This window comes from Camelus ferus, chromosome 32, assembly GCF_009834535.1.
Source record: "Camelus ferus isolate YT-003-E chromosome 32, BCGSAC_Cfer_1.0, whole genome shotgun sequence".
Taxonomy (NCBI): Eukaryota; Metazoa; Chordata; class Mammalia; order Artiodactyla; family Camelidae; genus Camelus; species Camelus ferus.
Window position 1 is genome coordinate 19009265 of NC_045727.1, and position 22678 is coordinate 19031942.

The 22678-nt window shown below is 51.2% G+C and overlaps 1 protein-coding gene across 1 annotated transcript in view; it reads right to left on the reverse strand.

The window, feature by feature from the left end:
• The window catches only part of RASAL1 (RAS protein activator like 1), a 29278-nt gene that overhangs the window by 600 nt on the left and 6000 nt on the right, over positions 1 to 22678 (reverse strand). The window contains exons 3-20 of the mRNA XM_014567225.2: positions 20969 to 21082; positions 20751 to 20812; positions 16276 to 16405; positions 14206 to 14287; positions 13925 to 14056; positions 12246 to 12334; positions 11647 to 11764; positions 11346 to 11499; positions 10913 to 10977; positions 10589 to 10701; positions 8505 to 8697; positions 5560 to 5697; positions 4903 to 5047; positions 3452 to 3624; positions 2205 to 2342; positions 1985 to 2120; positions 1087 to 1207; positions 179 to 255 (exon numbers count right to left, since the gene is read on the reverse strand). Of these exons, the coding sequence (XP_014422711.1) occupies positions 179 to 255; positions 1087 to 1207; positions 1985 to 2120; positions 2205 to 2342; positions 3452 to 3624; positions 4903 to 5047; positions 5560 to 5697; positions 8505 to 8697; positions 10589 to 10701; positions 10913 to 10977; positions 11346 to 11499; positions 11647 to 11764; positions 12246 to 12334; positions 13925 to 14056; positions 14206 to 14287; positions 16276 to 16405; positions 20751 to 20812; positions 20969 to 21082 (2180 nt within the window). The remainder of the gene's footprint in view (positions 1 to 178; positions 256 to 1086; positions 1208 to 1984; positions 2121 to 2204; positions 2343 to 3451; positions 3625 to 4902; positions 5048 to 5559; positions 5698 to 8504; positions 8698 to 10588; positions 10702 to 10912; positions 10978 to 11345; positions 11500 to 11646; positions 11765 to 12245; positions 12335 to 13924; positions 14057 to 14205; positions 14288 to 16275; positions 16406 to 20750; positions 20813 to 20968; positions 21083 to 22678) is intronic.

Below are 22678 nucleotides of genomic sequence, written 5' to 3' on the forward strand. Positions count from 1 at the left end.
CAGCAGCTTCTCAGGCTCCAGATGAACCGGGTGCCCTGAGAATCCTAAGACGTACCAGACCCCCCTCCCACTCCCAACACCACCCTCTGTGGACTGGAAACAGGAGAGCGGGGGTGGAGAGGACAAATTGTGGGAGGTACCAGAGGGGCAAAGAAATGGGACCTCTTTATCCCCCTACCTTCCGTGGCACTGGAGCCCTTCTCTGGGTCTGCCTCCGGAGTTGCATCCATGTTGGAATCCTCCAGGAATTTCATCCTGGAAGTTAAGAGGGGGGAGAACCAGGCTGCTCCCTGAGTCCCAATCCTGGTCTCTAACCCAGAAATTCCACTCTTTCCACAAGACAATTCAGGTTTCCAGTAAATCAGCACCATCACCATCATCACAGTAAGCATGTGTAGAATGCCAGATGCTATTGAACCCCTTTACATGTATAAACTCATTTAATTAGCACAAAACACTTAGGTAGGTACTTACCGTTTGCTCCATTATACAGATGATCACTGAGACACAGAGAGGTTAAGTAACTTGCTTAAGGTTGCACAGCGTAATAATAATTGTTACCCTTTACTGAAAGCTAACTATGCAGCCAGGCACCTAAAAGTGCTTTACCTGTATTAGCTTATTTGGTCCTCAGGACAACCCCATGGGTAGGTACTATTGTTATCCTCATTTTCCAGATGAGGAAACTGAGATACAGAGAAGTAAGCAACTAGCCCAGGATCACACAGCCAGTGAGTACCCAGCCCAGTGACTTGAAGCCAGGCAGGCCAGTTTCAGAACCCATGCTACGAGGTGGAACACATCTCCATCGCTGAATTACAGCGATCCTGAGGCCAGCCAGGAAGTGGAAGGGACACATTCAAGGTCCATGCCTGTGTCTCTGGAGTCCCAGGTATCAAAAGACCCCAAGATCCAGTTCCACATCAGGGCCCACCCAAGGATGCTTCCCAGCCCTCCCCTGGTGCCTGGACCCCCGAGAAGTTCATTAGATGCACGTGGAAAGAATGATCACATGATCATGGGGAGGTCACATTGGGTGGCTGCCCCAGCTGGTCATAGTGAAGTAGGCTGGGAGTGGGTACCCACCTGAGCTGGTCCCGCCCGAGGAGCAGCTGCCGATATACCATCTGGGTCTCAGCATCGGGATCCAGCGGGTCACTCCAGTCCCCCAGGGTGACAGCCGAGTGTGTGCGGCTGCAACCGGCAGCTGAGGGGGGCCCAGCGTCATCAGTAACTTCCCATTCCCCTTCCAGAAGCCCTCATGGCCAGGCCGTTACCAAGCCCTGCCCCTTCTGCCTCTAAAATTACTCTTCAAACCTACCACTTCCTTCAAGCCCCACTGCCTCCACCTCGCACGGAGCAGTAACCTCACTTCTCCCTGAGGCCGTCCCACTTTCTAGGCTCCAGCCACACAGACTTCTTCAATCCTTCGGCCTACTTTTGCTCTGCCTCAAACACTCTCCCTTCCTCCGGCCCTTTCTCCAACTTCTCTACTTAGCCCTCACTCTTCTCAGGGCACATTTAAGCAGCACCTCCTCCAGGAAGCCCTCCTTGCTGTCCTAGGCTAGGCCCTCCTGGAGTTGGGTCTAAGACAGTTTCTGGAGTCTCAAAAGCCTCATCTTGGCACTTGTAACACTGTATTATGATTGTCTGGTTATTCACTTGTCCTCCTTGAGAGCAAGCCTGGTGTCCCTGCACCACTAGACGCCAGGCATTTAGTGGGTGCTTAAAAGATAACACCTCACACCTAATGAGCCCTGTGTGCCAGGCAGTGTTCTCATCGCTTTGCATATATCAACTCATTTAATCCTCACAGCAACCGTACAAGGAAGCAACTTTATCAACTCCACTTCACACTTGAGACTAAGGCAGAGAGAGGTTAAATAACTTGCCCAAGGTTGCACCGCCAGCCCAGGTGGAGGTGGGACGCCCTCTTGATTGATAAGCGTGGAGGGCGGAGCCTGAGTCCGCCCCACCCCCTCACCTGAGCGCTCGGCCTGGAGGCAGCAGGTCCAGCGGGCGCTGCGGAAGGCGCCCGGGTGGCAGGTGGCCAGCTTGTCCGGGTTGCGGGCGCTGGCTTTGCGCAGGGCCGACAGCCATTGGTTGAGCTCGTTCACATTCTGCAGGGAGTTGGAGGGTGGTCAGAGGTGGGGCGAAACCAAAGGCCCTCCCTCCTGTCCTCCTCCATCCTGGCAGCCCCTCACCTTGCACTGGAGATAGGTGGTGTGCGGCGCCCCCGCGCCGTCCTGCGTCACCATCTGCATCACGTACGGCAGCTGGAAGGCGCCCTCGTCCACGCACTCCACCGCGCGGATGTGCGACACCGGGATGGAGGTGCGCATCTGTCAGAGAGGACTGTCGCTGCAGGGCGGGCTGGGGACTGGGACCGGTTGGGGGGGGGGGCTGGGCAGCTTTCCTATAGGTGAGTGCATCAGGTGGTGTTCCCCGCGTGGGGGCATTCAACCCTGTGCGTCTGTGCTACGTGCATGTACACTTGGCAGTTCCATGAATCCCGCAGTCCTCACACACACACCCCCACCCCGCGCTCTCTAAGTGACAGCTTCCCTGGGAATCAGTTTCCATCACCATCATCATCATCATCATCACCACCACCAGCATCACGGATATGTCACTTGGGATGTCATTTTATACACTTATCAATCTATTTCATCATCACAGCAAATTTCTCAGGCCAGGTCTATTAATACTTCCTAATTTACAGATGAGGAAACTGAGGCACAAGAGGGTCAAGGACCCTCCGACGTCAGCTCAGCTGTTGAAGCCAGACTTGGAACCCAGGGAGTTAAAGTCTAGAATCTACACTCTGCTGATAAATTGGAAAGAGTCAGAGTGTGAGCCCCCTCTCTAGTGTTAGCTATTATTTTTCTTGGCTGTGCAGATGCAGAAATGGGTAGATTCCAGTGTGTGTCTCAGTTTGTGCTGGACTTGAATGGCAGCCCCGTGAGAGCAGGGATTTTATGTTTTGTTTATTGCTGTATCCTCCAGTGCCTAGAACACTGCATGGTACATAGTAGGTGCTCAGTTAATGCCTGATGAATGAAGGAATGAATGAATGAATGCCAGGGTGTGTGCGCTGATACAGCATGTACCCCTGGGTAAGCAGATCCAATTTTATATGAGTCTGTATAGAATGTGGGCAGAGGCCCAGGTGGGAACATCTGAAGGCGGTTAAGCATTGTCCATGCCTGTGCGTGTCCACATCTGGGAGGGCGCGTCCTGAAGGACCTTTGATGGTATGTGTCCTGTGCCCACGCTGACCTAAAGGTGTGAGCAGAGCCTGGACCTGAGAGTTTGGACTTGCTAAGTTGCTACAGGGCCTTGGGCAAGTCCTAGTCCCCTCCTGGATGTCAGTATCCCCCTGGGTACAAAACGTAGCTCAGTGAGGGAGGCCACCCATTGGAAACCCCGCCGCTGTGGCCAGGAGCCCCACCTGGCACTCAGGACTCTTGGAGTAGGAGAGCATCTCCCCGCTGAGCCAGAAGTACCGCTTCTTGAAGGCAAAGCGTGAGGCCAGGCCGGTGGGCTCCTCCTTGCGCTTCAGCAGGTAGCCTTCTCGAACAGTCACCGAGGGTGGGACCAGGGCCCTGGCTGGGCCCCCAGCCTCTGGGAAATGGGGATAGCAGGCTGTGAACCCTTCCCACCCGGGCCCAACCTGCTGAGGGCCTCAGGGATGAGCGTGATTCTCTGCTCCCCTAGAGTGAGGTGGAGGAACGAGGTGACCTTGGACTCCACGCCCTCCATAAGGAATAGTGTTATTGCGTAGGGGATGGCAGGGAGTTGGGGGCCCAAAGTTGGCCTTGAGGGTCGCCTTCCAACTCGAGGGATCTGCAGGCAGTGGTGCAGGCAGCCTGCAGGTGAGCCACGTCTTTTGGAGTCAGTCCAGGGAGTGCCCTGGATCTAGCCACCCTTGGAGGGTCCAGACACACGCCCCTCCCCAGCGTGGCAGGGACCCCACCATGCCAAAACCAGGGCTCCACACTGTGACAGGCTGCTCCTATGTGACTTGGATTCAACTATCTCATGACCTGGGGCCAGCACTGCGATAGACTTACTGCCCCCAACTCCTCTGCCTAAAACCGTCACGTGGCTCCATTTCACTCCAAGCGAAAGCCAGAATCCCCACAGCCCCATACAACTTGCCCTCCTCACCTCTCCTTCATTCCCCGTCATTCATTCTCCTTCACTGGTCCCCTCACTGTCACTTTCCGTCTCCACCTCAGGGCCTTTGCACATGCTGTTCCCAGCCTGGAACACTTCCCCAAGGTCCTCATGGCTTGCTCCCTGTCCTCTTTTAGGTCTTTACTTTAATATCACCCTAGTGAGGCTATTCCTGGCCACCCTCTCTGAAAGTTTGACTTGCCACCCCCAGTGAGGCTATTCCTGGCCACCCTCTCTGAAAGTTTGACTTGCCACCCCCAGTCCAACATTTCCCTTCCCTCCTTTGTTTTTTTCTCCATAGCATTTATCACTCCCTCACACACCAGATGATTTACTAATTCATCTTGTCTCCTAGATCTTGTCTACTAGAATAAAACTTTCATGAGAGCAGGAGTTTCTTCTCTCTTGTTCACGGCTGTTCCCCCAGCACCTGGAACAGTGTCTATTACACAGTAGGCATTTAATAGACACTTGTTGATCACGTGAACGCTATGCCGCAGTCCCTGCCCACATCTCCACATTGGCTGGAATGGCCTGGAGGGCCTGAGCTCTTCTCATCTCTGAAACCTAGCACAGTGTGTGGCAGGAAATGTTGGTTGACTGACTAGCTGACCCACAGGTCCACAGTCTCAGTGCTAGGAGGGAGGGAGGGGTGGTAGAAGAGCAGGTCCCAAAGGTCCAATGGAGTGACAAGCCAGCTATGGCAGGGCCACAGGAACTCACCCTCCTTCCCATCCACGTCCACCAGCTGGTCTAGGAAGTCTCTCACACGTGAAGTACTCTGCAGCAGGAAGGGGTGCAGGGGGGCCATCCACAGCTCCTTGCCCTGGCCCAGTTGCTGGCCCAGGTTTCCGATGCTCTGCACAGCCTGAAGCAAGGGATGGTGGGACCAAGCTCACTGCAGTGTTCCTGGGGAAGGCCCCCTGTGGACCCAGAACAGCCCCAGAGTCCTGGTCCCCAAATCAGTGCTCAACGAAAGGAGAAAACTCATAGCAGTGTCTGCTTTAGACAATAGCTTTCCCTCCCAGTGGACAGGAATGGACCCCCAGCGCCCCTTCTCTGTTCCTTCTTGAACTCACCCAGGACTGCTTGATCCTCCCATGCATACTCGAGCCCATCAGAACCTCAAAATGTAGCAAAGGATTGTCTAATTCATACTAAGGTATAAATGACTACTAGCCTGCTTCCCACTCCCTCACTGGAAGGGTAGGGGTTTTGTACCAAAGAGGAAATTAGCGAAATAAATGCTGTCGCACTCGGGATGGAAAGGTAGTCTCCGAGTCTCATCTGGGTCCTCCACGGGGCTGGCCTCCCAGCTCCATCACCACCCTGCTTTTCCCTGGCTAAGAGTACCCAGGAGAGGGGCCCCACTGCCGGCACCTTGGCAAGCAGCAGCAGTGAGCGGCCGGTCTGGGGATCTGCGTGGTGGTCCCGGAGGTCAAACAGCTTCGGGGTGAGGATGGCAGGAGCAAAGAATCGCAGGAAGAGAAAGCCGCTTATGGCTAGGTACTTCACATCCTGCCGAGAGAAGCAGCAGGTGAGAGGGGCCCCCCAAACCCACTTCCAGCTGGGGAAATGGAGGCAGGAAGGACTAGAGGTTAGTGGTACAAGGGGAAGTAGAATGGGAGATGGGTCAGAAGGCCATCCTGAGCTGCTAAGGGGGCTTTTCCCCTCTGGGCCTCAGCTTCCCCACCTGGAAAATGGAGTAATTGCACCAATCCTGTATGATCAGATTTAGCCTCAGAGTCTGCTTTGTGCCAAGCACTGTGCTACGGGCACAGCCTTATGAAGGAGGCATTCTCGTTATTCCCATTTTACAGTTGAGGAAGCAGAAGCTCAGAGATGTCAAGTGACTTGCCCAAGGTCACACAGCTGATGAGTGAGGAGGAGACAGGATTCAAACCCAGATCTATGATTTCTGATAATGAATGGCAATAGGCCAAATACTTCTCTGTACATTTGCTTATTTAATACTCACCCTAGGAGGAACCATATGTCCATTTTACAGAGGAAGCAACTGAGTCCCAAAGAGGGAAAGTCACTTTCCTAAGGCTGCACAGCTGTAAGTGGCAGAGCTGGGATTCGAACCCAAGCAGAATCTGAACTCCCTGCTCCTCACTCAACACTAGTTACCAGGGGGCCTTGCTGAGTGTCAGGAAACTAAGCCTGAACGATCACATTTAATCCTCAAACAATGCCATGGGATAGATACTATTACCCTCATTTTCCAGATGAAGAAACTGAGGCTTGCTGGTGAACTCAGTTCAGCTGGCTCCCTTGCACACCCCCCAGGCCCAGAGTCTGCCCTCTACAAACTGTAAAGGGTGGCGCCCCTCCGTGTGAGTCCCGGGCCTGGCCTGCCTGCAGGTAAGGCTGGTTCCCCCAGCTCCAGCAGAGGGGACTCAGGGAGAGCGGGTGCCTCTATCCTGGGTGCATCGGGCTCCCCCCAAACCACTCCTCACCTACCTCTCTCACCCACCGAGCTATATTTAGCCCGAGAATGTGCTGCAGTGTTTATTTAGGGGTGGTATTCACACATAAGACATAACCCTCTCTGGGTGCGGGCCAACTTCCTGGGAAACCTTGGTGTTGACATTGAGCCCTGCCGGGAGCAGGGTACCTGGAGCGGCCGGGAGGTGGGGGCAAAGGTCCCGCTCTTCTGGAACCCTGAACTGCCCCCAAAGCTGCCACCCCCTCGCCCGCCACATTTCAGGGTAATTTTAGCCTCTGGCATCAGCTCATTAACTCCCTCCTTTCATGAGAAAGAGGAACAGGTGGTGGAGAGGCAGGGAAAGGGGCTCCCTTGGGTTCCCCTGACCCCATCCGCCCTCGTGGGCCTGAGAAAGTCCACCCTGCCTGTGGCCTCTGTGCACCGTGGGGGCTGAGAACTGGGGACGCTCGAGTGTCACTGATCTTGGCTCTTCCCACAAGGGCCAGGCTGTTCAGGGAGCTGGCCTCTGGCTTCCCTCCCCTCCTCCCTGCCTGGGCTGTGTCCCACTTAGCACCTCCGCAGCAACCCAGGCAAGAGCCGGGCAGAGTGGAGCGTAAATCAGCCTCGTCCCAGTTTGCAGCCAGAAGCTCACTCCTCAGTGGGGGGTGAGGGAGAAGGCAGAGATCCCCGCTGGGAGTCTGGGGGCCTAACTTTGAGTCTGCAACTCTTGGCCAAACTGCTTCACCTCTCTGAGCCTCAGTTTCCCCACCTGTAAGCAGGAAGTGGCATAAATCAAGACCACTTAACCCACGCTCTAGGGGTTGGGCCATTACATCTCCAAGATTTAGTAACTTATAGATCTTTCTGCAAGGTGAGCCCCAAGCCTGCACTTCTATTATGTCAGCGCGATGTAAGAGCTAGCCTCACTTGATGTCATTTGTAAACAAGGACAATGACAGCCACCTCAGAAGGCACACTGAACGTTAAACCAGGGGACCTCAAACTGGTCACCCACCGGCCAGTCCAGCCTCAAGCGTGATGGGCTCAGAGTACTGTTTTGTTGTTGTAAATGTTAGGTGAATTACTGCCAAAAATTTTTAAATGAATGACCTCACATAAAATCTAGACTGTTGGATTAAAAAAAACCAAACTCTGAACTATCTGGCAACATTGGGTCCCCATTCCTACATGGTAATAACCGATTGTTGACCAGCTATGGGAGCTCCACTTTGCCACAGTCCCTACCACTCCCTACTGCCCCACACCTTCACTGCTTTGTTCCTTTACCTCACCTGCAGCAACTGAGTGTTCAACTTTTGTACAGTATAGGAGAAGCACTAACACACGTGGGGATTTATTTTTAGACCTTATTTTAGGTGTCTGCTACTGAATTCTGTGTGCCAGCCATCTTTCTCTCTCTTTCTCTCAAACAGCTGGAATTTAAGAAGCACTTAACTTTGTACCAGACTCTATTATTTGGTGGTTCTGAGCAGATTCAGGAGCCTGCCTGGGTGGGCAGCTAGCCCGTCACCACCTGCTCCTAGCTATGTAATTTAATCTCTCTGGGTTTCCTTCTCTGTAAAATGAAATAATACTGGTAACCCACTTCATAGGGTGGCTGTGAAGACTAGATTAGGTAATAAATACGTAAAACGAGGTCTGAACCCTATAAATAGTGTTAGCTGCTATTATCATCATCATCATCATCACCTCCCCTGGGTCCCAGATCCTGCCAGGAACACTGTCCCCACTGCTGCCAAGACCCACAGGACTTCAGTGTGGGCAGCCCAGGTTCTATCCCACCTCTGCCTGCCTCTCCCTGTGACCCTGGACAAGCTACTGACCCTCCCCAGCCTCAGTCTCCCAATCTGTGCAATGGGAGCATCTGGCCCACCTCGTGCTCCGCCTGGGGGAAGCGCTCCTCCACACGCTGGTGCAGCTGCTTGAAGACGAGGCGCATGGCGGCCGGGCAGCGCCCCACGGAGCCCACAATGGCATCCACGATGGGCCCCAGGTAGCCGGTCAGCAGCTCCAGGCTGGCCTCCCGCACGTGCTCCTCTGAGGACGCACCCTTGAAGGAGATTCTCCTGGGGGAGCAAGCGGAGCATCTCAACCTCAGAGCCGGGAATCTGACTGCTCAAAACCCTCCGCCGGCCCGCACTGAGCTCAGAGAGGACCCACCTTCCCACCCGATCTCCACAACCTCCCTCCTACCATCCCACTGCAGCTGCTTAAACACACAGAGCTCCGTCCCATCTTGGAGCCTTTGTACGTGCTGTTCACGTCTCCCTGCTGGGAGCCATCTCCTCCAAGAGGCTGCCCCGCTTCCATCACTCATCATCATGGACCCTGGTTCAGTGCATTTTCAGCACAGACCTGCCAGACACACACTTCTGCCTCAGGGCCTTTGCACTTGCCATTCCCCTCTGCCCAGAACACTCTTCCAGCATATCTGTGCACGACTCCCTCCCTCAACTCCTTCAAGTCTTTGCTTCCATGTCCCCTTCCCTGTGAGGCTGCCCCTGTGATCACGCTATGGAATATCACATGCCCCTCCCCTGCTCCTGGCACTTCCCACGACCCTCCCTCATTTTATTTGCCTCCATTCCACTGATTGCCTGCAATAACCTTCTTCTTTAGTTTATTGTCTGTCTCCCCCAGGAAGAGAGATGTATGTCCATCTGTTCCCTTCAGCCAAGTGCCTGGTACATAGTTGGTGCTTAACAATTGTTTCATTGAGTGGATGATGGAATAGCACTTTTCTACCTGCAGTGATCTTGTTCCCTTCCTTCCTGTCTCCATATAGGTTTAGGGTCTGTCTTGCCAACCCTCAAACTGCGAAGTCCATAGACATCAGGCTGGGGGTCCTTGGCCCTACAGTGCCCTAAACCCAACAAACTTAAGTCCTGAACTAATTATCTCTGGCACTGTATTATTTAATCCTAATGGCAACCCAATGTTAGATTAAGTAGCCTGATTGTTCCCATTTAACAGATAAGGAAACTGAGGCTCAGAAAGGTTCCCTTGCAATAGAGCAGAAATTAGAACTCAGGACTGCCAAGTCCAGTCTGCTGCAACCCTGCCCTGCTCAGGTCCCCGGACATCCCTGCTCCCTGCAGGAGCCCACGAAGTCCCGCCATCCTCACCAGGTATCCTGGGAAAAGATGTGGCCTTAAGGTTTCACAGAGGGGCTCTGCCCTTCTGCTCAGGGCCTGGGTTCAAATCCCCAGTTTGTAACTTCCCAACTGTGTAACCTTAAGCAGGTGATCTCCCTTCTCTGAAGCTCAGTTTCCTCATCTGTAAAAAAGAGGGTCCTGATGCCTGCCTCCTGGGTGGTAGGAAGGTGGACAGGGCCCAAAGTAAAGGAAGGAGCCTCTCCTGGCTCCACCATGGTCCCTGCTGGACTGCCCAGCAACCACCTCTGATGGCCTGGTGGGAACAAGCCGGCCCGCCCTGGCTGGAGAGGGAGAGTCCTCGAAAGCAAGGAGGAAGCCATGGAGGCATGGAATGACCCCCTGCCTGCCCTCCTCTGCCGTCCCTCTCTATCCCAGTGTCACCAAGCCTCCAGGATGCCACCTCTGCTCGCAGACACACACAAGGCCTTCCCCCAAGGGCCTCAGCCACCACGACAACAGTAACAGAAATAACTAGTACATTAGGGGTATTACTTAAAGCTGGGCTTTGTGTGTGTAACTCAGTTAATCTTCATGACGATCCATCAGGTAGATGGATTCATGGGGGTTAAAGTGACTTGCCCACCAGCCTGGCAGAGCTGGGATTTGAACCCAGGGAGCTCATGTCTCAGAGTCCTGCTTGTAACCACTGCACCATGCAGCCTAAGGGGCTGGGTGCTCGCAGGTGAGGCTTAGAGGTGGGATTCGGGGCTCCTGAGCAGTCGTGCTGGAGGGAGAGGGTGCCTGACAAGGCTCCAGGCGGACAAGGGGCTATGGGAGGATTTATCCCTCAGGCTTTGCTCACCTGGTGCGGCCCAGGTCCATCCTGCAAGGGTCCAGCTCCATGTACTTCCTCTCCTCGAAGACGCGGCTAATCTCCGGCTTCAGGACCTCGTGCAGGTAGGGCATGCCCACGAGCTGGGGACAGGGGGCACCACACGGGGTGGGGCTGAGGGCAAGGCCGGGGGCGCGCCCAAGGGCTGGGGTCGGGGTGCAGCTCAGGGAGAGGCCGGCCACCAGCCACCAGCTCCCGAGCCCAGCTAGCCAGCTCCAGGGTCCGAATAAGCACCGGGAAAAGATTCCCCTTGAGGAAGCTGCCAGCAGACCCAACATGCCTCCACCTACTCACCTTCATAAACTGTTCCATTGACTTGGATGCCAGGGAGTTAGAACGGAAGAGGGTGTTGGGGTCGGCTGGGAAGACAGAGGGAAGAGTTGGCTACGATTTGGGGGGCTGGATCCACCTCACACCACCCACCCAAGGTGGTGGTGGCGTCAGGAAGCTAGGAGATCTGCAACATCAACTCTGTTCCCAGTACCAAGGCCCAGAGTGGGTAAGGGAGCTGCCCAAGGTCACACAGTTCATGAGGAGCAAAACCAGGGCCCAAACCCAGGACCACGCTCCCAGCTGGCTGGGGGTCCACAGCAACCCTGCCCCGCCCACCTCCACCCACCCAGACACAGCAGCCCTGGCCCTCTGCCTGAGGCCTCCCATTTCTCTCCCAGAGCTCCTCCAGACCCATCCTTGGGGAGTGATGCCTGGGGTCAGATAGGCAACTCACTGGTACGTGCCACCTCGCGCCGGGTGAGATAGTCCAGAAAGGGCCCAGCCAGGCCCCGGCCAAGAAAGAGCTTCACCAGCTTGGTGGCAAGCTCCTGGCGGCAGTCCCCTGAGGTCAGCTCCTCCAGGACAGCCAGGGGGCTAGCAGCATCCACCTGAGCAGGGATAGGAGGCAGGAGAGGTGGCCTGGGGCCCTGGGACCCCAAAGCAGAAGACCCCAGGGAGGGATCCCTAAAGCGGGGGAAGGCCAGGGGCCAGACCCCCACATGCCCCCAGTGGAACCGCTGGCCCGCCGCACCCACCTCTGCCGGCCCCAGCACAGACTCCATGAGCAACTCCCGGAGTGGCTGGTAGTACTGGCTGGGGAGGACGCGGTCCTCGGTCAGGCGCACCTTCAGCCGCAGAGCACCCAGGTTCCCCCTGGCCGGGGCCAGATCACAGGTAAAGGAATATCAGTACGTACGGGCAGGTGTGGACAGCCAAGCTCAGCAGGTGTGAACACGGGTAAGAAGCATGGATATTTGCAAAGCAAGACAGGTGTGGACAGGTATCAACAAGAACAGACGGGCGCAGGCAGTGTAAACAGATATGGCCAGTTTAGAAGGATGCAGCCAGTGTAAACAAATGCATACAGGTATGGACAGTGTGAACAGCTGTGGACAGGGGTGGAAGGACTCGAAGTTCTACACATACATCAGGTGTGAACTGACATGTTCGCAGGTGGATGGGAATAAGGTGACCTCATTTAGACACATGTAAATGCACATTGTGAAACATTCAACAGGCTTGTGTTAAATGAATGAATGAAGTGACATGTGGCACCCATGAGGCCTGGCCCACAAGCTGAAGATGGTACCAGCAGGGTTCCAGCCTGGCCTTCTCCCTCCACACCCGCATTTACCCAGCGTCCTCGTCTGCTCTGGGAAAGGGCAGAAGGTGGAACCAGCCATTGGGGGGGTTCTGCTCCAAGACCTGCGGGGGAAACTCCACCTGGGGGCGGGGGCATACAGATCCTCAGCAGGGCTCTACCCGCGCACCAAAGGAGGGGAGGCATAACCCACCAGGGGCGTCATCTCCTCCCCCACCGCACCCTATCAACACAACAGCAGCCACGCTCCCTCCGCCAGTCCCAAATTCTTAGCTCCTGCCAGGACACTGAGGGCTTCCAGGGCACACTTAATTTACAGTTGAGGACACTGAGGCTCAGAGAGGTGGACTGACTTGCCCAAGGTCACAGAGCTGCTAGAGACAGCATGTCTGGACCGCGTGTATTTTCATCTCTATTTAGAGACACAATGTGCATCTATTGAAAGGCTTAAAGGTAATCCAGAAGGCCCCCGAGCCCCACCTCCCTCTCTTTAAAAATAACAACTTTCAAGAGATATGATTCACATCCCATACAATTCACCAATTTAAAGTATGTAATTCAACAGTTTTTAGTATAATCAGAGTTGTGCAGCCATCACCACTAATTTCAGATCATTTTCTATCGGTCTGCCCCTGCCCCTTGAAAACTTATTAGTGATCATTCCCCAACCGCTATTCCCTGGCAACCACTAATCTACTTTCTGCCTCTATAAATTCACTTGTATTAGACATCTCATATAAATGAATCATATACTATGTGGGGTTTTTCCGAACTGGCTTCTGTTTCACTTAGCATTGTGTTTTCAAAATTCATCCATGTAGTAATGTGTCAGCACCTCATTCCTTTTTATGGCTGAATAACATTCCATCGTGTGGCTACACTACATTTCGGTTATTCATTCCTCTGCTGATAGACATTTGGGTTGTTTCTACTTTTGGTTATTATGAATGATGCTGCTGTGAACATCCACGTAAAAGTTTTTGTGTGGATATGTGTTTCCATTTCTCTTTGGTATACACCTAGGGGTGGAATCTTTAATCGTTTGAGGAACTGCCAGACTGTTTTCCAAAGCAGCTGCACCATTTTGCATTCCCACCAGGAAAAGCTGAGCCTCCCTCTTATTTGCTTTAATCTTGCCTCCTTTTAAAAACTGTCAGCCCTGAGTATACATCCACTACTACTGAGAGGCAAGAAAAATCACATCCATTTTATAGATGGAGAGATTGAGGTTCCAAGAGAAAGACCTTGAGCCCAGTGCTTCCAGGAGTAGGCATTAGACTCAGATTCTGGAACCAGAAACTCAAATCCTAACTCTGCCATTTCTTAGTCATATGACCTTAAGAAACCCACTTAACCTCTCTGAACCTCAATTTCCCCATCTATAAAATGGGGACAACACCAGTCCCAGCCTCTTAGGGTGGCCATCAGGGTTACACAAATGAGGGGATGCTGGAGAAGCACTCAGCCCAGGGCCAGCACACAGTCATCCTGCATACTGGCAACTCAGAATAAGAATCTGGACCCACCCTGTGACCTTGGGCAGGTTCCTGCATAAATGCGACAATGGGACTTCATCACCCAGGTCTGGCCAGGGCACATGATGAGGCAGCCTTCACATCTACTTTTCTGAGCCCCAAGATGCCCAGCCCATCTTCCCCTTCCCCCTTGGTGGCAGTGGGGAGCCATGGACGGTGTTGAGACGGGGTGCTCACCATGCCCAAGAAGTCATTCTTGCCAACCATGTCCCAGTCCCAGAGTTCCACCCGCAGCGGGGATGGGGAGCCTGGTGTCTCCTGCAGCTCCAGCACCTCATCCCAGTGTGGGAAACGAGTCTTCTTGATGGTCTGAGGGAGGAGGGAGTGAGAAAGAGAGAGCTAATGGGACCATTGTTGTCCCCACGTTACAGTTGGGAAAACTGAGATTCAGAGAGGTTAAATGGTTTTCCCCAGGTCACCTGATGCCCCCACTCTCCCAGCTCCACTCCACCACTTACCGAAGTCTCCAAGCTCTGGCTGCCCCAAAACACACGTGCAAATGGGTCAGAGGTGCCGGTGATGTCTCGAGGGGCCAGGTCCCTGGGGACAGATGAGGTAAGGAGTGGGGGACACAGGATACTTGAGGACCAAGACCGAAGCTGGATCTTGGAAAAGGGGCTCAAGGTAGAGCATTCAAATGCTGCTAGTTTCCAAGGCAACAAACTGCCCCATTGTAGGAACCCAGCATGGAGCATCCCTCACCAGGCCCATCCAAACCCGTCCAAATCTTCCTGTAGACTAATGCTACCCTATGAGGATGCACTACTATGCCCCTATTTTCTAAGTAAGGAAACAGAGCCACAGAAAGGTTAATTTCGACATCGCAAAGCCCAGCAGGTGAAGGTGCAGTGGGGAGGGGGAAGGGAGCCTCAGTTTCCCTGGAGCCCCTGGATGGGGGACGAGATGCTAGGGTTCAAAGGATGGCTCTCCCAATCATTGGCTGGGTGACACTGGGAAGTCACTTCACCTCCCTGAGCCTCAGTTTCTTCATCTGGAAAATGGGAGTAATAACAGACCAACCTTACAGGGCCAATGAGGTTAAATGAGATGATGTATGTAAAGGGCTTAGCATAGCAGCAGGCCAGTGGTAAGTGCTCAGCTCACTCATTCACTCAACAAACATTCATGCCCACAACCTGCCTCTCTCTGGTTGCGATGACAACCCAAAGTCTCAGCCCAGTCTCTCCCATCCTTCCTTCCCAAGGTCCCCCAAATCCAGGGACACTCTCCCCCCACACCTAGGGGCTGCTTGTTTCTTCCTCCTGCTCTTCTCTCACCCCTGCTCAGCATCCAAAGCTTTCTTTGGTTTCCTAGGAGCCAGCCCAGTTGCTAAGCGACAGCAATCGGTCCCTCTCTTGCTTGCAAGGATCCGGAGCAGCCTTGTGGCTGGGGAGGAGGCCATGCCCCATACTGAGTCCTTTTGCCTGTCCTCTGCCTGCCTGCTACTCCATCCAGACTTCAGGGAGCCCCAGCTGGGAATAGAAATCTGAAGGTGGTGGGAGAAGCACAGAGAGGGCAAGAAAGGGCTTTAAGGTCACACAGCAAACTAGAGATAGAGATTTCTCCCTAACCTGGGTGAGGATTGGCCTAAAAGTAAGGGTTGGAGGAGTAAGGTGTGAAAAAGAAAAGGCAGAAAAAAAAAGTAGGAGACTGGAGGGGGAAAGGAGTGGAAGTATTTAAGGAAGCAGAATAATGGGGGAGCTAAGAAAGAAAGAGGGGGTTACAGAGTGATAAACTGGCAGGAGGAAAGCCTGGAGGGTCATCTGTGGGTTTTGTTGGTCCTCCATCTGTCTTCCTTCTGATGTTTCTTGGGACAGGATCGACCCCTCCCTCACTCCAAGCCCACAAGATTTATGTGGGTTGATCCCTCCCTCCACTCCAGGAATGGGCTTGCAACTTAGTCCAGAGTCAGTGTAATTGGTTCAGAGATGAGCATGTACCCCAGACTGAGCCAGTAAGAATTAGTCCCAGGATATTCGTTGGAAATGGTAAGAGAGAAGTTCTTTTTCAGTTGGAGCTGCCGAGTTGGTAGGATGCCAGTCTGGGACAGCTGGGGTCATATTTGCCCTCCTCTGGGGAGAGACTGTCTGAGGATGATGCTAACACAAAAGATAGCCAAGGAATCTGTGTCTACAAATTACTGAACAGATCCCTGATGTCACTGTTTGAGTACCTGGATCCAGCTATGCCTGAAGCTGCATGTCATTTTACAGACGCTTAAGCCAGTATGAACTGGGTGTCTACCACTTACGATTTGATTAATATACCTCCATGCTGATCTGTCTGGTCATCCTAAGTATCTGGCCTTTGGTTGCTGGTCATGGACCCAACAAAGATTTTGCTTGTGCTTTAACCCAAGAAACTTGCAACCTGGTGAGCTTGGACTGTTTACCTACAAAGGATCCTGATTATGAGCCCAGAAGTGTCCCAAGAGTGAGGTGGTCTCAAAGCAGCTGGGAGGATCCAGTGGATTCCTGCTCCTTCTCAGACCATCCCTCCCCCCACCTCACTCCCCTTCATGCCCATACCTGGCCTGGAGCACATGACAGCGAAGACGTCGGCCACGCACATCCTTCACCATCTGCACAGCCAGACAGATCTCACCCTGCACCTCCGCATCCGGGTCCACGCAGCTCAGGTTGATCCAGCTATCAATTCCTGGAGGGTGCAGACACTGACATTCATTAAGCACCTACCATGGTCTAGGCATTGGGTTAACTTAAAAATGCAATTAACATCAAGATGGTATTGAGTCATGGACCTCTCCTGTTAGCCTTCTGATGTACTGTAATCATCCCCACTACCAGGGAAGGAAAACGAGGCACAGTGAGGAAAGAGCTTTGCCTATGAGCCCACAGCTAGTGAACGGCAGAGCTAGGATGCTAGGATATAAATGCAGGCAGTATCGTTCTAGGGCCAGCGCCCCCGACCGTGTACTGTCACACTCTTCCCCTTGGTATATAAAGCTCTCTATCATTTAGCCCCGGCATACTTAAAAAAAATCTTGAGCATTCCCAGCTCTGAGCCTTCATTCTGGCTCTCCGCCTGAATCAGCCAAGTCGATCTCTATCTCAGTCTTAACCTCTCCCTCTCATCCCCTCCCTCTCTGTCTCTTATTTCTCTCAACACTTTGAAGATACCGTCCCACTGACTTCCCGCTTTGATTGCAGATATTGGGAAGTCATTTCAGCCGAATAATTCATCTTGTGTGAATGGTCTATCTTTTCTAAGTTTGACCATGTCTTTGTTGTGTTCTGCAGTTTCATAATATTGCGTCTAGGTAAGGATTTTTTTTTTAATCCTATTTTAATACAGATTGTACTTCTTCTGCTTAGGGAATCATGCCCTTCCTTGACTTCTGGGAAATTCCAGGTCATCAATTGTTTTTTTAAATCATTTCCTCTCCCCAGTTTTTTCTATTCTCTGCCTCTAGGACTCCAATTAAATGGATGTTAGACCCCTCAGTTATTTTCTATGTCTTGCACTACTCTTTTATATTTTCCTTCTCATTTCTCTGGGCTAAAGTTTAAATAATTTCTTCAGTTCTCTCTCCAAGTTCACTAATTCTGACTTCAGCTCTGAATGAATGATCTGCTGTTGAACACAGCCACTTAGTTTTTTTTAATTTCAGCAACTGTACTTATCTCTAAAAGTTTGATTTGGTTCTTTTCCAAGTCAGTCTTTTTTTTTTTTTCATATTGCTTTAATTTATTGTGGTTATTGCTAGCCCTTTCTGGTTACATTTTATTGATTTAAAATTTAAAAAAATTCTATACATCATAATTACAAAACCTGCGGTCTCTGTGAGGCTCAATCTGATGGCCATTGTTTCTGCTGACTCTTGCTCCATGGTGGCTCACTTCCTTGTGTGTGTGGTGATCTTTGTGAAGTCATGTTTGCTTGAGCTCCCTCTGTGGGAAATTTAATGTGAGGATGCTTGTCCCTGGAGAGGAGTGGTGGTTGCTTATTCTGAGATTTTTTAAGGGTCTCAGACTAATGGGGAATTCTCAGGTTCAGTAACATCTGCCTTCCCTCTAGCCCAAGATTTAGTCTCTTTGTTGACTGTGAATCTGACATTGACATTCACTTTTAGGGAAATCCTTCCTTACTCTGTTGCTTGTTGCTCACCATTTCCTGTTAGGTTTTAGCTCATGATTGGGTGAGGGATGGAGGGGAGAGAATACTGAGGGGTTTTTTTCCTTCTTTACATGCTTCCAACAATGTATTAGGAATCCCACCTAATTGAGGATTTCACTGTTATGTGGCAGGAGGGCCCTTCTGAGGCTCTAGTGCTGCCAGGTGGGTAAGTTCCATCTCACCTCCATCTCACTGCTACCCCCAAGTCCAGGATGCCATTAGCTTTTTCTCACCTGATTACTGCAACAGACACCTAACTGATCCCCCAGCTCTACTCCTGTCCCACCTGTGATCCAATATGCATACAACAGCACAGGGATCTTCTGAAAAATGTATCTAATCGCTTCTGTCTCTCCATCCTCTGATAATACGGTTCTAATCTCTTCACTGTCTTACTTGAGGACCATCAATGACTCCCAAAGCCTCCAGAAGAAAGTCTAGACTCTGGCCTGGTACCCAGTGCCCTCTCCAATCAACCCCAACCAAGAACTCCGTCTGGCCTGGCCTATGCCTGACCTTAGAAGAGAATCCATGGAGATGTGCCTTAGTATCTTTGCCAAAACACCTTGAAGAACCAGCTCATTCCCCTTCCTCTAGGAAGACTTCCTTGACCACACTAACCCTCCCTGCCCTCTTCTCCTTATCTGCTGTCATGCCAGTGATGTTCCACATACCTCTACCCCCACACTTCAGCTATGTTTAACAAATAAAAGGCATCCAAAGATGCATGGACAGTTTCATTTTTTCTCTTCTTCCCTGTTTTATATCAATGTGTTTTATTTTTGTATCCAGTCCATAAGCTCCTTGAAACTCAGCCTTATAATTCATTAACTTAATTCTACCCCCTTGAGTAAATGATTGAGGCATATCGAGGATAGCCCAGCAGACAGGTGAAGAACACAGACATTGGAGGCAGGCACAGCCTGGTCTCGCTTCACATCTCTGCAACCTCTAGGAGAGGCAAGTCACCCCACCTCTCCAAACCTCACTTCCCATCGGATGTATTCAAGATCATTCTAGTGCATACTTCACTCTGTGTTGTAAGAACTAAATGTAAAGTGCCTGGCAAAGTCCCTGGCATATCATTAAATTGGAGTGATGATTATGATGATTAGCACATAGTAGGTTTTCAGCTAATTCCCACTGATGAAAAAATACATTATTCAACAAATGATGTCAAGACAATTAATAGTCATCTGGGGGAAAAGGTAGTAAAATTCAATCCCTACCCCATACCTTGTATCTGGGTAAGTTTCAAATAGATCAAAGACTTTAAAAAAATGGGAAAAAATTATTGCTAGAAAGAATCGTATAAAAAATTTTTTTTAATCCTAGAGTTGAGAAGGCTTTTTAAGGTATCACAGAAAATCAAGAGCCAAAAACAAACAAACAAAAAAAAACCTGACTACAGAAAAGGAAACAAATTTCATACATGGAAAAAAGTATAAGCAAAATCAAAATATAAGCCACACAAAGGGAGAAAAACATATTTGCAGCTAATATGACAAAGTTAATTTTCCTCATATGTAAAGAGCTCCTACAAATCAGTAAGAAAAGGTAAACAACCCCGTGGGTGAAAAATACACATAAAATGTGAATAGGCAATAGACAAAAAAGGAAACAAAGTGACTTGTATTGTATAAAAAGGTCTTCAATTTCACTCAAAGAAATGCAAAATAACCCACACTAAAAGGCAATTTTTTAACCTATCAGATACAAGATCCAGAAGTTTGATATTTGTTGGCAAGGATACAAGGTGGGATAAGTGGTTAACTCCTCCAAGGAGGGTAACTTAACAATAACTATAATAACTATCAAAGGTGCTAATGTGGGTACTCTTGGATCCAGCAAATCCACCTCTAGAAATTTATCCTGCCAATGGATATAACTCGCATGCGTGTGACATCACGTTGTACAAAGCTATTCACTGCAGCATTGTTTGAACTAGGAAAAGACTGCAAACAACTGAAGTGCCCATCAAGGAGGAAGGAGCCAAATAAATGACAGTACATCCACACGATGCGGTGCTGAGATGTCACAAAGATCAAAGAATGGGGAAGCTCTATGAGCACCCATATGGAAAAATCTCCAAGATACATAGGGAAGTAAAAAAACAAGAAACAGAACACTGAATTTAAGAGGCTACTATTTCTATAAGCAGAGAACAAATCGCACATACTAGAGTGTTCAGAGCACAGACCCTGGAGCTAGACAACTTGGTTCAAATCCCAGCGGTCCTACTTGGTAACTTTGTGATCTTGGCCAACTGACTGAACTCCTCGTGCCTCAGTTTGTTCACTGAGTGGGCATAATACGAGTACCTACCTCAAGGGGTTATTAAGAGAATTAAGTGAATTGATACGTGTAAAGCACTGAGAAAGTGTTTGGCATGTGGTAAGCACTGTATAAGCCTTTGCTGCCATTCCTGTTTGTCACTTGCTTGTATATGTTTCAAATGTCCCTAGAAAGACATACAAGAAACTGATGACACTGGGGATAAGAGGGAGAGTTTCACTGCTAATGGTACCTTTTTTTTTCTAATCGTACATTTTGAATATTGAACGATGTGCGTAAGTAAACTGCCCAATAAATGAACTGAATTAAAATTAAAAACAGGGGGCAGGGTATAGCTCAAGTGGTAGAGCGCATACTTAGCATGCATGAGGTCCTGAGTTCAATCCCCAGTACCTCCTCCAGGAATAAATCGATGAATAAACCTAAATATCTCCCCCCTCCAAAAAAAAAGATTGAAAACAGAAGTAACAACCAAAATAATTTTCCACCTAAGGCTCTGTGTTCCCTGGTGCTGCTTGCTATCCCACACCCCTTCCCTCTGCCCGGCCAGCGGATGGTACCCCTCACCCACCTTGCGGGTCAGCTGCAATGGCCTCCCTGCTCAGTGAGATCTTGCCTATGACGTCATCGTGCCTGCGGAAAGGCGGGCTGGGTGAGGGTCAAAGTCAGGGACCCCTACTCTGCCCATCGAGTAGTGGGGGCAGGTATCAAGGGTTGGGTGGGTGGGTACTCTGCTTTGGGGTGTTCTGCCTCCCCTCAGATGCCCAGTTGGGTCCCCAGTGCACACACCCCACTGTATCCTCGTCCAGCACGTAGAAGGCCAGATGGTGGAAATCCAGGGGCAGGTGCACTGTGTACTCCTCCCCCCAGAACGGGCTCAGGCTCCGCCAGATGGTTGCTGTCCTGCAAAAGGGGACACAGGGGGCCAGGGGCCTTTGGGCCACACAGGCAGCAAATACCTGGGGACACACACACACAGAGATCCAGACACCCAGGGCTACTCACATACACTGAAAGACAGCTACACACATATACACTCCCACACACACCCACTCCCATGGGGATACACACTGAAACGGAGATATTCACAGATATACCAAAGAAGCCACAGACACAAAGAGACACATTCACACATACACAGATAACATATGCATCCTCAGAAATTTCTAGAAATACACATCTATGTGTTGCTACATCCAAACACATGCAGACTCACATAGAGAAAACAGAAACGTTCACACAGATACACAGATGAAAGAAATGCCCAGAACATGGAGACACACACAGACCCACAGACACACATTCACATACATATAATGACGGACAGCAGAGATACACACACAGAATCACACAAACACACAGTAACTGACAATCCATACAATTCCCTTCACTCATTCATTCCTTCATTCATTCACTCCATAAACAGTCACCCTGACTACGGGCCAAGCTTTGTGAGGTCTGGGGAATCAGAGGAAGAGATGCCAAGGTCCCTGCCCTCACAAAGCCCCCCCTCAGCAGACAGGTGCTCCCTCCTGAGCCCTTATGACACAGTGAGAGAAGTCTTGTCATTGGTTAGCTCCCTGGTGCTTATTGGGTTTGGGGGTGAGGCTAGGAGGGATCAGAAAAGGATTCCTGCAGGAGCTAGTCAGGCAAACCGGGGAGAGGATGAGGATAAGTATTCCAGATGGGTGGAAGAGCATGTGCAAAGGCCCCAAGGCAGGAATGAACTTGGTGAATTTGAGGAACAAGAAGATGGCAGGTGGGATGGGGAGGAGAGGAGGGGCCAGGAGACCATGAAGTCAGCAGGGGCCAGAGCACTCAGTAAGCAGGTGGGAGCCCCAGGAGGGTTAAGAACCAAGACAAAAACAGAAACAGACGCACACATCCTCACCCACAACAGCCCTGCAGATACACATCCATTTATTTGCCCAGTGAAGACACATCCATTTATGGCTGCAAAATTTGACTCATACACCTTCCACTGCTTTCCTCCTTTCTTCCATCACACTCTTGCCCAACAAAGAGTGTGAATGTGTGTGCACACACACACACACACACACACACACAGCCCAGAGCACCATCATCAGATGGACCCTTCTTGCCAAACAGCCTCTTCCCCTACCCTGACCTCTTCCCAGCTGGAAGTCCCCTCAGGCTCCCCAGCTGCTGAGCTGGGAGGCTCCTTAGAGCCCAGAGAGGGGGTGACAGCAGCCTGGGATCACACAGAAAAATCAACCTGTGGGTTTGGGGCAGTATCACAGAACACGGTAAGGGGGCAGCCTGAGCACAGAGAGAACGATGGAGGGGGTCAGATGCAAAGCTGCAGGATGACCCTCCCTGCTGCGGACTCCCACCCCCAATTCTCGGCCCATCTGGACCAGAACTGGCGCCAGGAGGATCCTGAATCCTGCTGTCTCCATAGGAACCGAGGCCTCAGCCGCCTGCCCACCCACACCCCTCAGGCCTGCAGGGGGGTGAGAGCCGGCCCTTGGCCTGCAG